The 17,872-nt window shown below is 40.8% G+C and overlaps 1 protein-coding gene across 1 annotated transcript in view; it reads left to right on the forward strand.

The window, feature by feature from the left end:
- Positions 1-6,896, forward strand: part of CUNH11orf74 (chromosome unknown C11orf74 homolog) — a 61,303-nt gene extending 54,407 nt beyond the window's left edge. The window contains exon 8 of the mRNA XM_019551024.1: positions 5,231-6,896. Within this exon, the coding sequence (XP_019406569.1) occupies positions 5,231-5,401 (171 nt within the window). The 3' untranslated portion in view covers positions 5,402-6,896. The remainder of the gene's footprint in view (positions 1-5,230) is intronic.
- The last annotated feature ends 10,976 nt before the right edge of the window (positions 6,897-17,872 follow it).

The following is a 17,872-nucleotide window of genomic DNA, read 5'->3' on the forward strand; positions in this document are numbered from 1 at the left end:
CCAGTTGTCTTAAGTGCTGTATCTATATACATCAAAGGCCAGGCCTTTCCTTAAAGACAAGACAAAAGGAGAGAGAATGGAAGCATTGTTGTCCTTTTTCACACATGGGCAGCAGAGACTCAGGATTTTGGTGATTAAAAACCCACCATTTCAATTTAGGGGATACGGTCACTCTTATGGTGATGGGCCTGATCCAATTTTTTTTTTTTTGTGGAGCCTACCCACATCTCCCGGGGCTGGGGGTGGGGGGAGCATCTCTGACCTGTGGGGAACCCTGTTCCTTCCTTCTGTGGTGGTGATGCCCCCCCAGGATCTGCCCGGGTGGGCTCCTAGTGGGCAGGTTCTGCCCCAGCTCAGGCTGGGGGAGCAGATGGATCAGGCTGGGTGCTGCCTCTGAGCTGAGCCAGGACCCACCTTCTAGCAGCCCATCCAAATGACCCTGCTGCTGCAGAGGGAAGGACTGGGGCCTCTTGCAGCTAAGGGCCCACTGGCAGCTCGCCCACCCAGACATGGGAGAAGCAGGCAGGCTCCACAGAAAAAAAAAAGGATCAGGCCCCTTGCCACTTTTTTTTTCCCCTGGTGGAGCCTGCTTGTGTGAGCTGTCGCCAGGCCATGCAGCACTTGAGCAGTGGGGGGACCCAGTCCTTCTCTCCACAGTGGCAGCACCATCTGGGTACAGTGCTAGCTGCATGGGTGCTGCCCCAGCTTGCAGGCAACACCTGCTGGATCCAACTGCTCCCCGAGTCTGTGTTGGGAGCAGTGCTTGGTGGGCTTCCAATGCATGCATGGTCTTGGGGAAGAGTTGGATCTGGCAGATGCTGCCTGTGAGCAGGGGCAGCACCTGTGCAGCTAGTGCTGATCTGGGTGGCCAAGGGGTTGCTGTCACTGTGGAGGGAAGGACCGGGCCCCTCCACTACTCAGGTGTTGTGTGGCCCAGTGGCAGCTTGCATGGGCAGGTTCAGCTGAAAAAATAGAAAAAAAGTGGTTAGGGCCCTGATCCTTCTTTTTTCCATGGAGCCTGCCTGCCTTTCCTGCCAATTTTTGTCACATGTGCAAGCACTGTCAGAGATTAACTAATTTATCTGAGTTTCCTGAGAAAAGTCTGTAGCAGAAATGGAAACTGAACCAAGATCTCTTGTTTCTTAGTCCAGTGTTCTTCAAGAGAGTCTTTCATTTCTCACAAGCATCTCAGCTCATATTTAAACTCATATGTACTCTATTGATATTTTTGAACTGGTCAGTGTTCCCGTGAACATACAAATTTGGCAGTGTGTGCATGTGAAAAACTCTCTCAAGTTAAACAAGAGATCTGTAGAATGCTTTTAGTTCTGTAAAATACAAATTAGGAAGCGCTGCATCAAGCCTTTTAGTTAACTGTATTTACAAACAGATTAAAAAGAACCAGGTTGCCAATTGTTGCAGTCTCAACTTAGGATGTTTTATTTACAACATTATTTTCCAAGGCAGCCTCCAGCAAAATGCTTTGGTTATTAATATGAACATTATATCCTTTCCCCTCTAATTTAAAAGTGCTGTGGCTGTGAATGAAAATGACTTCTTCAGTGGTGTCTCTATTTGGGTAAATCACATGAGCAATCTTAAGGAAACTGGCAGTTGTCTAATAGAGCACACATTCTAATCCCAAAGAACTTCCAAAAAGATTTCAATTAGATGTTAAATTAGACACCTGAAGTACACATATTTCTCTCAGCTCCTTAGGCAAAAATAACAAGATAATAACTTGATTCACTGTTGTTTTTGTTCTGCTGCAAGGGATTCGGTGTTACATAGCAAAATCTCTTCCTTTTGAAATAAATCAGAATTTTATTTTGCAATCCAGAGACCTCTCCAGCATGGAAGACTGAAATGAACTAATTCTTCAGAGAACAGAATAACAAACATAAACCCACTGTTTTCAGTGCTTATTTGAGAGATGAAGCACACAAATAGATACCAGTTAAATTTGGTGTGGTACTTTTACATTAAATTTTATTTGGAATTAGATTAATATTTTTCTGTTTTTACAAAGACTTTTCCATCCCTTAGCTCTACACTGATTTTGCAAACCCCACACTTCTTGTAAGCAGACCTTGCTGAAGTCAGTGAGACTAATCACACGGGGCATTTGTACACATGCATTCACCGTGCTGCTGGGCGCTTTTAAAAGCTCCTGGCACTGTGGCGCATGCATTTGTATAAACAGCGAAATGTGTGTCAGCGCTGAGAAAATGGCAGCAGTGCACTTTTGAACTAAAACACATCAAAGGGGTTTTAGTTTAAAAGCGCACCACCACCATTTTCTGTGCCCTGATGCACATTTCACCATTTATATAAATGAATGCAGTGCAGTGCCAGGCATGTCAGCTCATGTGCTCCACAGACTGAGTCGAGTCTGCTCGGATGCCCTGGATTTCCAGTGCGTCAGAGCAGGCAAAGGCATGTGTATAATAACTTTAAATATAAATACCCGTGCAGCCTTCTAACCTAATTATATATCTGTTCAGATAATAGATAAGCAGTTTGCATAGAATAGAAATATAAAAGCTGAATATCTGAAAGAGCATCAAAAAGGTAAAGGAAAAAAATGCAGTTGTCTGTGGAAGAGACAACTGTGGTGATGTTTTATAATACCTAGGATTTCTGAAACCTGCAGTGTTCTGTTTTTACGTGGTTAATTTTGTGTACTTCCTTTGCTTGCTTTCTTGCAGATTTTGCATTCTGTAGAATAAATGATTTGGCTATACATCATTCTCAAACAAGAAGATCCAAGATTCTTTATAATGATGGTGCATGTATTAGAGCACTGCCATTGTTCAAGACTTAGCCTTGAACTAGCACTAAATCTCATTAAAATAATCACAGTACTGGCTGCTTTCAGCCATGGAAAAAAAACCCTAGTGCTTTAATTTCAGCTTGGTGCACCTCTGCACCAAGTGTAGCACTTGCCCAGAAGAGACATCATGTTAGTTTGACCTAGCTCACCCTATGTGTGTATAGATTGGGTGCTTCAGTGGAGCTTTTTAGCACTTTTATCTAATAGCGGATTGAATCAGCTATTAAATAAAAGCACCACAAAACCCCACTGAACACCCAATCTATACACACATAGGGTGAGCTAGGTCAAACTGGAATATTTTTTATTTCCACGTCTATCAGCAGCCAGTATTTCTTGTTCCTTCTTATGCTACCGTAATCTCTTTCCCCTGAGCAACCTTGCAAATGTAACTATTTTATGGAAAAAATTAACTCTAGTGTTCAAATAAATAATATCATGTTGAACCTCCTCCAGGAAAATTGTTCAGGATTAAGTTTAGGCTGAGTTTTTCAAAAGAATGTAGCATAGTAAGCATAGCTTTGCTTCGATCTTCATTCAGTTTGGTTCAGCATGCTGTATGCAAGAAAGCCGGTTGGGGGGAGAAGAGGGGGAAGAGGGAATGAATGTAGCTGTAGTCAAAGGATGAGAGACAGAAGAGTGGAGGCAGAGGGAATGAGAATGGCTGTTAAAAAGTGGAGGGTTTACCTGGGGAGTCATGTGTTAGGCAGGTTATAATGTGTCATAAATCCAATGTCTATATTTAGTACATGATTTTTGGTATCCAGTAGATTGATCGAATGAAGTTCAGAGGCTTGCCTGTGAAAAGTATTTTGAGGATTAGAATTGAGAGATTGGAGAGAGAGACCCTCTTATCTCCCATCCTTTTTCTACAGCTACATTCAATTCCCCCCCCCCGCCCGCACCTGTCTCTCACCTATTAACCACCTCAATTTACATTTTAACTGACTGGCTTTCTTGCATACATACTGGCCTCTGGCTGTTTTACCACTCCATTCTGGAAGGGCACAGATTACCTGCAGATGCTTCCTCAACCTGATGAAAGGCAGAACTGTACCTAGACTCCTGGTAGCCACGGGCAAACTTTTAGTGTAGTGTCCCCCTTCACCAGAGATGATGATAATAATAATTATTTTCACCATTTTTGGGCTCCCTTTTTGTCTGGGCCCCTGGGGGGCCACCTGGTTTGCCTGTGCCTGTGTCCGGCCCTGACGAAGGGTGTTTGTGCCCTAAAGCTTGTTAAGAAGAATTTTTCCAGCTATTTGAGTTGGTCTAATAAAAGATATCAGATTTACCCAAAGAACCTTGTCTGCCTAAGTTTGTGCCAAACTTTTAAGTGCAAGTCTCATTGACTTCAAGGGGATTAATCGCCTGCTTGTAGTTAAGTGTGCTTAAATGTTCTGCTACATAAGGGGGAGTGCTCTCTACTTTGAAGCATGGAGCCCTGGTGACCAAGAAAAAAGCCTCCCTAAATGTTGAACTATATATAGTTGTTGAAAACCTGGAGATATTTAAATTAGTTTGAGAGCTAAATTAGCTAAAGCACTGGAATGATCCTGCTGTGCTTAGGTAGCACGGGAAGATGGAAAAAGTGTCCTAACAAGATGTTCTCATCTGTAATTTCTAGGATGAATGTTTTCTATTTATTGAAAATATTTTATACTATGGTCTCTCTGTAACTCATTAATATAAAACCTTTACTATATTATGATTTATTTATTCTGCTTTTAAATGTTGTAACTGAAATCTCTTCTAAACACATTTACAATGAATAACAGTAAAAAAATTCACTATAGTATATCTGATGAGCAAATAAAGAGTAATGCAGTAAGACTATTCTCCCACCAAGCCCCCCAAAATCCCATAGCATGTGGCTGAATGAAACAGATTCATGAATAGATGAAGATTGCTTGTGCTGCTCTATCGCGTATAAGCATTCTCATTGCTACAAGATGTGTCCTGGGGAGTGTTTGCCATTAGTATCTGTTAGGTAGACAGCAGCTGAGACTAACCAAAATCTTACAAATGTGAGAACTATTTTTGAAATTTAACATAGCAATACATAACTTATCTGTATCCCTACAATCCTTCTGCTACAAGTGGTAGAAACGTAATAGATATATGCAAGGGAGCTTTTTTTTGATTCCTTGCCTTGAGCAAAATTTGTTAATGATATTCATTCAGATACAGTATGGTACAAATGGGGCACATTAAATGGTTTAAATTAGGTCAAATTGAATAATTGAATTTATTCTTTTATTTAAAAACAGCTTAATCAGCTTAGAGGGCTGGAGCCTGAAAAAAATAGTTTAATTAAATATTAATTGAAGGTTAATATGTTGAGCTTCATTGTCATCATTTGCAGCCGTTTTATTTATGCATCTTTATTTTTTCCAGTTCCAGCTACTTGGGGATGAAGTTTATCCATTCTCCCTTGATGAAGAATTTGACTATGACAATGTGGCCTTGACTCCAAAGTTCTCTGAAGCTGAGATGAAGTCCATGATAGATCTGTCTGAACAGAAGAAAAGGAGAATAGACTTCAAGTCAGTACTATCTGAAGACTGAGTCAGATATGCTTTGCATTGTTTACCTGTGGATTAATGTTTTTTAAGGAGAAAATCTGTGTCCCTCTTCTGTACTCATAGAAGGCTGTTTGGCTGTGGAATCAGCATAGTTTTGTCAGAGAACCTGAGCTATGTTCATACAATCTATGCAGCTGGATGCACTGAAGTAGCTGCTACATATTATTATTTAGATATACTACCATACTGCTTAGGAGTTCCACACATAGTGACAAGCCATCTACAAACGAACAAAAATATGGTCCCTTTGTTCAAATTGCTTACAATTATAGCATTGCAGCTGCACAGACAACAAGGGAGGATTCCTTTCTCTCTCCTCTCCTTTACATTTATGTACAAAGACTTGCTTATGTCCTCAGTTGGATGCTGAAATTTGGATTTACCCCTAAATGTATATGATTCCTGCATATATCAATGGCTTTTAAATGACTTATTTGGGTCTTTGGCCCCACTTGCAGCTGCTTTGTTCCTGTCACCTAACAGCACAAAACACAACAGTGCCTGTAAGGGCAGCCAAGGATTCCCTTGTTGAAAGCTGCACTGCTTGAGACTGGAGCTGTCCAACTTCTGAGCAGCCAGGGGCTCTATGCAGTGGGTCCCCCCATCCTGTGAGCCCTCCAAACCTCAGGGCTGTGCCACCCCCAACCCCAAGGGACATGTTGCAGAAGCTGGAGGAGGGAGAGGGATCTCAGATACCTTAGTGACAGCAGCAGTCAGAGAGATGTGGGGAGTGATGGCTGCATATTAGACATCCCTGGTCAAGATTATTTTTGTTGAAATTATAGTTCCTTATTGCCATTATTGGTTGCTGGGAGTCAGAGCAGCTCTCAGGCTATTTCAGCTAACATTTGGTACTAGCTTTTGCTTTCAGCCAGCCCCTCCATGGTTTCAGAGTTACCTCAGAGTATGTTCTGGCAGAGGATTCAGTCTTTAATTTATTTCTCTAACATAAGATTTAAAGGTACAGGATCAATGATTAAACCCAAGAAAGATTTTTAGATTCTCACTGTGACCTCAATTCCACAGCATAGTAAGTATTCCTGTGCTTTTGGTAAAATTCTTCCTGAAGCTTCTCTGAATTAAATTGGTAAAACTCATATTTTTTGCCAGAAAAATGTCTTCAGAGAAAAGAAACAGGTGGTAGTGATCTCAGCCATTACAGATGCTTGGATGGCACGAATTTAGACTGTAAATACTGCTTTATTTTATATTTGTATATTTTTTTAATTCAGAAAATTGTTATGAGCTGTTTCACAAATAGCATATTAGCACCATTTGAAATTCAGCAGCTTCTGGGAAGACGAAGGAAAAGTGTAGCTTCCAGGCTAAGTACAGAGAGTCAAAATGCCTGAGGCTAAATTGATTCAATCTTCTTAGGTTACTCTAAATTGCACAGATTGAGTCAATAAGCAAGTGAACAGGCATTCACTTCTGATTCTGGAAACGCAGCCACATGCCTGCAGTGGACCAAGACAGAAGCTGGGGGGTGCTAGAGCATGCCTCCCTGCTGGGGTGGAGCAGACAGCTTGGGCCAAGGTTAGCTCACCTACCCTACAAAGGTGGGGAGGGCGGGGAGGGTTCAGGGGATTGCAAAGCATCCTAGGATGTTGAGGGACTGAGTTAACTTGAATTTGGAGGGGATCTGGGACAGAAGTCAATAAACTGATGTAACCGAAATTAGTTAAGTCTGCTCCATCCAGGTTTATATTAAACCAGTTTTGGCCATTTTGAAAGTGGTTTATGTGCACTGAAATTCTGTTATGTTACATATTTGAATTAGTTTCCAGTCACTTATTCTGGTTTATGTGTAATTTCTTTCCCTAGCCCCAGTGTCCACAGCCTTTTAGCAGACCTACTAGAACTAGAGGGATGGTTTAATCAGAACACTACCTATGACCCTGAAAGTTTGTTGAACTTGAGATGTTATGAATATCATTTAATCAGAAAACATGTGACAAGATCTAGTCCTTAATTCATTCTATTCTGCAGGACATTCATTTTATTTTGCATCTTATATGGGCCTGCGTATAATATGGGTGGGTGGGGGTGGTCTTCAAGCTAGATGAAAAGGAATTCTGGACAGGCTGCAATACAGAAAAGGTTGAACAGAATTGCATCAAACTATGTAAGCCTTAAAAACATTAACTAGGGCTCAGAATGTAAGCACAGTGAAGCTGTGGTAAAGAGCTCACCTGTAGTACATAATCCTCTGTTTAACCACAGAAAAACATTGCCCAAAGTTTCTTCATCCTTTAGACGGAGAACCACCTTGACTACAAAACAGACCCTTGCAGGTTTGTGGGTGGATTCACTTACTGTGGGTTTTGTTTCAACACTACATCTGTTTTATGGTAGAGAACGTTGTGGCAAGAAAAATTATGGGTCAGTCCTGTTGCCATTAAAGTCAGTAATAATTCTTGCCCAAGGTATCATAATGACCCAGGGGGCCAAAATCAGTGCTGAACTCTCAGTGTATATACTTTTAACTCCATTAATAGATATGGCTTATATTTTAGAGATGAATATAGCTACCCAGTTCCCTTTCTTACAGACAAGTGGTTCTCCTGCCAAATGCTCAGAGTACATATTATGTTTCATAAATGTTATTCAGTCTTGTCAGGACATGATTCAGTATAAAAAGAACACATTTCATTGCATGGTTCCCAACAAAAGCTAAAATCTAATGCTAGTCTTATGCTAAATTTAAAGCTTTTGCTAAGAAATGGGCAAATCCACTTCTGTTTACACTCTTTGGTGTGCCTACATGTGCATTTAAGCATAACTAAATTTAACAGGTATTAAGTGATTTTTGGCAGGTGTCTACATGTGCAGGGACCTGGAACTAAAGTTAGTGCACTTGGCATTAACGTTAGTGCACTTGGCTTTAAAGTTATCTAAAATTGGTGCCAAGTCCCTGCAGCCCTGCTGTGTGCCCCTAGTGGCTGGCCAGACCTGGCACTAAGTTAGTGCTGGGTCACATCTACATGTCCATTCATGCGCTGTAACTAATCGCACCTAACTTTGAGACCTGCATTTGCAGGTCTCAAATTTAGGCATGATTAGCCTAATTCTGCCATTTTTAATGCACATTAAGGGTGCACACATGTAGATGCATGTCCATAATGCACATTACATTAGGCTAATGTGTATGAACTCGTCTCATGTAGACACATCTTTTGTGAGTTAACTTTCCTCTTTATGTACAGAGATAAATATGATAATGGAGATGAGGCTCTGTATTTTTGATTTTCTGGTCAGCTCATCTTATTGATCTACTTAGAAATGGTTGACTTGTTTATGTACTGCTTTTTTAGTTAGCTGTTGCTATTTTCCTTCCCTTTTTAGTAGCATCTTTCTTAGATATATATTTCATTTATACATTTAATTTTTTTTATTATGAACCACAGGTCATATGTTATATGACTGAAGATGTACACAATATACATATACGCATACATTATATTTGATCTAATATATGGGACACACATTGTATTGATACATTTGTATATCTATTACTTAATTAGTATTGTTTAACTTGTAGAAAAAGGGCTTCAACCTGAAAGGTAGATATATTTTACCCCTGTAATTAGCATTTTCCATAGTATCTTAAACATTTCCACCAGGAACAATTTCCTTGTTATATGTGAGAGGCAAAGATTTCCTAGGCTGATATGTTTTACTGGTCCACCTGGCCATGTCTTCATGAGACGCTGACTGTGCAGTAGCTCATTACTACTGCGCAATAGTGTTGCGTGGCACAAAGCACGATGCGACAATACTGCGGAGTAGTAATGAGCTACTGCGCAGTCAGTGTCACCTTAAAGCCATCTAGCGATTACTGCCCAGTAACTGTGGTTACCGCGCGGTCATGTAGTACATGTGTATATGAGTACTAAATGACTGCTCACTAACGACTGTGCAGTTAGCATCCCGTGTAGACATGGCAACAGTGTATTTGGGTTAGTTAGACAAGCTTTTGCATGCAAGATCTTCTTCAGGTCCTTTTATTTGTGACCATTTGTACCCTTCCTCCAGAAAGGTAGTTTTCTTTTCCTCCAGAAAGGATTGACCTCTTTGTGACAAAAACCACAAAAGGAACAAGAAATTCATCAAGGTTTTCCTTGGAATTTTCCCCTAAAATATTTCATCAAAGAATGGGGGGTTGTTTGCTTCCAAACTGACAAGGATTTTGAATTGCAAAATCCACAGATCTTGTTGGATCCATCAGAAGCCAGAGCTAACTGCAGGGGTGCTTAATGTTTGTAATCTGTGGCTGGGTCCCACTAGGCTCCATACTCCAATGGAGTCTGCAGTGCAGAAAGAGCCACGACTTACTTCTTTTGGCATCTACATTGCTGCAGGGACGATGGAAGAATGGTGTGGAGAGACTAATTATCTCTCCCTTCTAACCCAGTGATGGATTCTGAATCCAAGGGAAATATCTTCCTGGCTTCTATGGGACACTTTTATACTTTCTTTTTAATTTGCTCCTGCAGGCCGTGTGGATAATAGTACCTAGTGTTATTCCTTACGGTGGGTGAGGAGGCAGAAGAGTTGTTCAGAATGGCACAGTGAAGTAAGGGTAGTCAAGCAATAGGATAAACATAAGGCAATAAAAGGAGATGCAGAATAATCTCTGTCTAAAATAGAGTTCGTATTTTGCATTAGCAATAAGGTAATTTTATCTAATAACTCAGGGTACTCATTTCTGTGTTACTAACAGTATCGAGATGAAGCCATCTCTAGGCTGACAGGCACTAGACAAGTATTTTAGAGCCACGTGAGGAGAAAGGCTATGAGGCAGTATGTGAAAGAGGATAATTTGATTCTCTGGCCCCAATCAGCTGTTGAAATTTGGCAGGACTTTATTGAGGATCTGGTCCTTTATGTTCATAGAAAGCAGCTAGGACCCTGATATTTAGCCTTAACTGCCAGCTTACTGAACTAAGCTAATTCTTGATGTAATTACATGGAATCCAGTGAGATATATTTGACCTGTTGTCTTTTTGTGATAACATTTCAAAAAAGAAACCATAAGGGGAAATGTAGCATCTTAAAGTGTTTGATTACCAGTCCCACCTGGAGCCATCTGGGACTGTGGGCCTTGTCCCATGTTCACTTGCAACAGTTGCAAATCATTGCAATGGTAGTGACCCATTAAAATTAGTGTTCCTGAAAGGAAACAACTTTGCTTGAATGTCCATTTTCTTGCATTTGAACTACACTTAGTAAGTGTTAAGTTGAACATGTGACACTACTCTGTTTCTCTAACCATGTGTCCACTACAGACCATTAGCTTTGTTATGTTTAACAATGACACCTCAATCCATTTAGGTCAGTTGTTTTCCTAATAAACATAATATTGTTTATAATAGCGATTAATACACATTTTGAGAGGATAACATGTAAGTTGTGTTAACAGCTCCTGAGGTGAGGAGAAATGGTGGTAAAACACTAACATACAGTAATAATGTCCATCTCTTTAAAAGTGCGTGGTTTTAAAAAAAACTTTATCTATGCAAAGATGAGGAAAATATAGGAAAAATGTGAATCTTACACAGACTTTATTTAAAAAAGCCAAATCAGCTTTTTCATGCTTTGAAAAATGATATTTTATTGTAGAGAATGATAATCTGAATTAGTGGAAGACTTCTTCAAAAGGTTCAAAACATGGGGTCAGTTTCAAATCTTCCCAACGTAGGAATCAACCTGGAACCAGGGGGCATCTTTACACATGTGGCACTGGGTGCTTTAATTAGCAAGCTGTGCTAAATAAAGGTGCCCACGTGTCATGTGTATCAGTGTCCCCAAGAATCCCTGTGCTGACAAAATGGCAATGGGTTGCTTTGAACTAAAGCTCATTGAATGTGTTTTATTTCAAAGTGCCCCATCGCTATTTTTTCAGTGCAGAGACATGTGATGCAGAAGGCTGCTGGAGCACTTCAATTTCCAAGCTCCAGCAAACTCAGTTAATCAAGTCTGCTCTGATGCATTGGATTTCCAGTGCATTAGACCAGGCTCTGTGCATGTCTACAGGAGCCCAGGGTGCCCAACTGCCCCATGAATGGCACAGCTTGGTTAAACAGCAGCCTGGAGATCAAAATGTCTTCTTGACTAGCAGACTGAAATGTACCCCACTGCCTTTTATATTCATTTTTAGCAGCAGGTTACTGAAAGCCAACCATGGAATGAATCAGTTCAGTTTCACTTGCCAGGGGAAATCTGCATAAGGGACTTCTACTTTCTTCAGATTGCTTCAAACAGGTTCCTGCATCTCAATGGGGGTGTTTGCTTCCATTGGTCAAAAGCCACCTGCAAAAGGTTAGCCACTGCTGCTCTTACAGCCTTGAAGCTATAGGATTGGATTCAGAATGGCAACCAGAGCTATACCAGGGCAGCTCTGTGCCTGGGGGGAGTAAGGGGGAATGGGAAGGGGGCACAGCTAACCACCAGCTGTGGCAGCAGCTGTTTTTACAAACCCAAAAAGTGGAGACCTAGTTGCCTCGCCTCAGTTATGCTACTGGTGGCAGCTGAGTGGGGCAAAGCCTCACTTGACTCCATCTCAGCAGACCTTTCCCCAGCTATATTTGCGCCGGCTGTGTATTGTCCTGTGTTCACCAATCACGAAAGTTCAGAGAGTTCAGGTTTTGCATTAAAGATGAGGAACCCCTTGATGAGGATTTGTGTCACCCTGACAAAATGAGTTCCTTGCACCACAGAGATCAGCTCTCATGATAACTAAGGGTATTCCCACTGCTACCTGCTTTCTTGTGGGGAACTGTCAGTTAAAACAGGTGGGTGTGAGGTGCCACATGTGTCTTGGTAGTTTCTCTTGAAGGGACTTTATCTTTTTCACTGATTGGCTGGTAGCCTTGGCTAGTCCCTGGCATTTGAAATTCTGCCAGGTGTTAAATGCCTGCCTCTCTGTTATGAAAGCCAAAAAGAGGCCTTTTTCTCTTAAAGGTCATTAAGTTCCTAAGCTCCATGAAAGATTGTGTGTTGGGTAAATCTGCAATTCTTGATTGCTCCAGCTGACATCTTGTTTTGTGTTGGCAAGACTATTTTACGCCCAATTTGCAGGTGTATGAGCTGTCAGATGCATAGGAAGCACATTGCAGATACTTTTAATGCTTGTTTATGAAACACTTAGAAGAAGAAAAACAAATGTGCAAATGTACAGTTATTCTTATAAACAAGCTATTTTACTTGAGATTACACTGACCTACCTGGAAATCAATTGTGAGAAATTGTGAGAATTCAAAATATTTTTCTCATATACAGACCCCTGGAGAAAGACAATGGCAAAATAGTAATTGCCCAGAATAGGGATTTCTAATCTTATATAGTGTGTGATATATCTTATTCGTGTAATCATGTTTCAAAATAGCATGTGAGGAGGGATCTGAACAAAAAACCTTGCATGTGATTTTGGGAGTTTCTTACTTTGTTCCAGCCCCAATAAAACCCTCACATCAAAACACCTCCAAATTCTGGGGAAGTGAATATTTGGTACTGTGCTCAAATGTTTCCCTGAACCACATCTAATAATCCATGTATACTATGAAAAAAACTGGACTTAGGAAGCTGCCTGCTTGGAAAAGTCCTATGCAATGTAACAGTAGTGACAGGACCACTAGTACAGAAATCTAATAGACTTCTAGAGAAACTACTACAAAGATGTATAAAATCTTCATCTTTTCTGTAGGTTGAGCCATCCTGTAAAAATCAGTTTTTTGGATATAATTATCTAGGACAGTGATTCTCAACCTTTTTTATACAGGGACCCATTGGCAAAGATCCATGGCCTGTTCCTACTCAGACCCCCTGGCCCTGTCAGTGCCCCTCCTGGGCCATGCTGGTGTCTCTTACTCCCAATCTGCATCCCCCTGCCTCCCCCCACCCCTGTCGGAGGTCCCCTACTGCTCCCGTCACGCTCACAGTGGAGCAGGGTGTCTGTGGTGGCTCTGGCTCACATGGGTGGCAGGAGAGTGAGTCCTGCCCTGGCACAGGCTGGAAGGAGGAGGAGGAGGAGGAGGAGAGGCCTGTGGCACACCCTCTGCTCTGGGCTGGGGCTGCCACACCACATCACACTACACCACACCACACCAGGTGGCCTGGTCATGGTCCCTTCTGCCTCCTGAGCAGTGTCTTCTGGTTGCCCCACCCCTGCAAGCATGAGCACCAGCCCCAGTGCCACCAACCCAGCCATACAGCTCTTTCCTGCCCCCTTCCCCCATTGGAAGGAGCTGGCACTTTCCCGCTGCCCCTCTGCACTGGTGCAACTTGTGACCCTTTGAAATATTTTTCTGACCCACTTTTGGTTGTAACCCATGGGTTGAGATATTCTGATCTAGGAAATGTTATAGAAAGGCTCAAAGATCTATAAAAAAATGATGATTGTAGGTGGTTGCAACAGCTGTCCCTGATATCCTTCAAATGAAGTCAAACTTTACAGGCAGGCACTTAACTATTTTTCATAACGGAGTTACTGTGTTAAGCTAAGCTGAAATCTTTGGTTGCAGGATATGGTAAAACAGAGTTAGTTTCTATCCATGTTACAAATTTGAACCATATAGTAGCTGTGCACTTTATCAAAGTTGTGTTTTTTCATGCCGATTGACCCTAGCAGCGAGTAAGCCTTAAGATTCATAGGTACTGCAGAATTTATCTGCTATTCTGGTCCCATGAATAAAACCTTAGCATATCTTATATGCATAATTCTTAGAAAGATACAAGTGTAATTTATCATGTTGCTGGTGTTCTTCAAAATAACTTAGCTAGAAGACAAATTCTACCCATTGCATAGAAGTGTTGACTCTGCCATTTAGATCTGCTGCAGATTGCAAATTCATTCTTTAAAAGGCAAATGTTGAGAAGTGTTTTTTTCTTTCTTTTATTGTTTTTGTCGTGCTCGTGTCAGATTTACAACCAACATCCCTATACATGACAAGATACTACATTAATCCAATGAGCTGCTTTCTTGCTGGATAAAATTTTACAGTAAAAAAGATGGAAAGTTAGTGTCTGTCCCAGGCAGCAGCAATACTGTATTAGTATTTTATGCACATGCTTAGCATTTCCAAAGCTTTCAAAAACAAACAATCAGGAAAATACAAATGATGGTCAGCCCGCTTACAGAATGAAAAATTAATGCAGCATTGTCTTTGTTTAAGTCAGCTGCTTACACTTCAGTTCCTTTGCCCACCAAGGGTTCTGTTAACTAGTATAATTCAAAATCTAGACTGTCAAAATACTGACAGCTAGTGCTAGTTGAATAGTATTCACTGAAACAAAAATGTGATCAATTTAAGCTTTTTTGTTTTGGTTTGTGAAACACTAACAAACAGTTCCGGGAGTCCACAGACATATTTGTTATTCATAAGCATTCATCAAGTAGATTGGATGAAAAAGTAATGAACCAGTAGATATCTTCCTGCTGTGAGTTTGGAGGAGCAAGGAGTGCATCTGAGTTGAATGGCAGGATCTTGATTGAGTTGGAAATGTGACTTGTAAAGGTTTGATGTTTCGTTTTTTGATTCCTTTGGAATATCAGCATCTTGGTCCTGGATGTCAGCATTGCTGACTGAATAATGAAAGGGAAAAACAAAAAACTAAACACCTCCCCCGCCAAACACTGCATGGCTTTATTTGCAAGCAAGCAAACCTAATTCTATTTGCTGATATTCCTTGGGTGATGCTATTCCTTCACTTTCTACAAGTTACCAAGCTTCTTCAACTCTCATTGAATCTGTTGGCCATATTCAGCATCCTATAGAATTAGACACTGTTTATGAATATTAAGAGTAATATTTGTGACTCCAGAGTTTTCACAGGTGTGTACTATCCAACCACAGCAACAGAACATCTACTAGCCCATGATTTTTTTTTATCTGAAGATATTTGTAGGATTCCAACTAGGATCTGATCCTTGAAAAACAGTGATAAATTCTGGAAATGAGAGGCCCCTATCTCTTGGCACCAAATATTAAATGCTCTGCAGAGAGGGAGAGGTCACTTTCATGTTTGGACGGTGAAACAGTAAGGTGGAAAAGGAGCAATTTTACCTGGGTTGAATAGAGGTAATGGACTAAATTTAACGAGGTTAAGCAAATAAAAATGTTTGCTGAAACAGAGTTCTGCTAAATTCTGGAAGTCTCCCAAAGGCAGTGGTAGAAGCTGATTTGGAAGGGTCAATTAAATTCAGCTTGGGCAAAGTACTGGAGAACATACTACAGGGACCAATGCTTCGCTAGCCAGGAAATGGACTTGATGAACTACTGGGCTTTCTCCATCTCTAATTTACAATCCTAGGAGAACTTAAGTGGTTTTAAATACAAGGCTTTTTTATTTGTTAAGATTTTCATCACCCAGAAATTTGAAGTGATGGTAAAACAATAGTTCAGTTTGGAGATTTGGGGTTCACTTTGAAAAATTTATTGTTTCTTTGGTCAAGTCCATGGACTGTCTGTGAGGTGTTTATTTGAATATAGGTTTGACATTCTGGGTGCTTACAGATGTTGAAAAAACAAAACAAAACAAAACAGCACTTTACTTTCAGCTCTGCACACCCCTGAACCAAGCACAGCGCATGTCCAGGAGAGGTGTCATATTAGTTTGATCCAGCTCACCCAGTGCCTGTATAGGTTGGGTGCTTCAAGGGGCTTTTTGGAACTGGACTGAATCAGCTTTAGGTAAAAGTGCCAAAAAAGCCCCACTGAAACACCCAATCTATACAGGCACTGGGGAGCTGGATCAAACGATCATGCTCCCTCTTCCAGTAAAGCACTGTTTTGGTTTTTTTTTTCATGCCTGTCAGCACCATCTATTGCCTGAAACATCAGCCCTTGCCACTCCAAAGATATCAAAAGGTTCAGCTGTTTAAATAATCTGATTCTTTTGGTTGCATTACAATAATCACTTAAGACATAAAGGAAGATGGCATTTTTTACCATTAAACTGACTGCAGTGCTAGATTTAAATTGACTGTAGTGATTAATTTACAAGTGAATCTGAACTAGACCTTTAGATAAGAACCACTTAGAACTCTGGGAGGAGCCCCGTCCTTTTGGACCTAAACTTCCTGGCTGAATCATGTAACATAGATCTTAATGAGAAACCTGGGGTACAACCCAAATAAATGTTGTGACTCATCCTTATCTCTAGTATAATGTATGGACATCAGCAGTGGCTTAACTTGGCCAGACCTTCCTCAAAAGTAAGAAATTGTTGGTGTAAACCAAGTTTGGATTTTCAGTTTCAGGGTATGGACAACAGGAATAATATAGAGTAACATACCTGAGCTGTTATTCCCTACAAAATTGACTGAGTTGTAAAGAGCCAACATAGTGTCTGGTCACCAGTTTGCATTGAGCAAAGTCTGCTCCAGGTGAGATTGAGCATGACTGGCAGACAGGTATATAGTTAATTCTCACTTTATGAAGGGTAACTTTACTCCAGAATGTACTGAACTATGCTGTTACAAGCCTGTACATCATCTACTTACTTTACTTTTACCATGGAACAGTCACATTTCTCTGGAATAAATGTGTTATGTGTCTTTAATTTCAGTTCTCTATCTATTGTTTATTTCAGCATCTATTTGACAATCCACCATATGTCTATGTTGAACACTAGTCAATCTAGTATGAAATCATCATCCATTTTGGAAACAGACTGAGTAAGACATTTCTCTAAAGAAAGCAGGAAAGATGTGTCTCAAATGGAAGCCTTTTCCCTCCAGTGTTCTCCATTTTGCAAGGAGTTGCATCTTAAGAATGTGAAAATTGAGTTGGTCTGCTTAATGTTCTACACTGGGGGCAGCAACCTGTGACCTGCAGATGTGGGGCTTTAGATGCATTCAGTGGAGGGGGGCTTCAGCTGTAGGCATTTTCCCCATGCTGCTGTAGGTTACCTACTCTTGTTCTACACCAACCAGGTGGTGGTACTGGTGGTAGTTTAGCACAGATGTAAGTTCAGTTTAGCTTTAAACATGATTTCCTCCCCACTTCCTGCTTCATTGATGCTTCCCTATAATCAGCATACTAAATATCAAGGATGTGATTGTAATATGTAGTATTTAGAATTTCTTGTAATGAAGAATTCCAGGATACTGTCATTACACTAGGGCAGACCATGATGATTCACAGAGAAATAATTGCTAAAGGCTAATCTCATTTCTGAGTTAGTTGAACAGGTCCATCCCACCTTTCTTAAGCCCCCCACCCCCAAAAGCATGGTTAGGGGATATGACCATTGTTGCAGCCCTTGTCAAATTCCAAATGGTGCAGATTGGTTAGTATTTAGACCTGGGTTTAACTCAGTTTTCAATTTTGCTTTTCAGTTCACTTTTAGTAACCTTCCTCCCAAGTGGGATTTTTGTAGTCTGAGCACAGAGGAAACAAAAAAGCTATGAGCCTTCAAACCATCACCATCTTATTAGCATTCAGAATGATGT

This window comes from Crocodylus porosus, unplaced genomic scaffold (assembly GCF_001723895.1).
Source record: "Crocodylus porosus isolate Cpor-Errol unplaced genomic scaffold, CroPor_comp1, whole genome shotgun sequence".
Taxonomy (NCBI): domain Eukaryota; kingdom Metazoa; phylum Chordata; order Crocodylia; family Crocodylidae; genus Crocodylus; species Crocodylus porosus.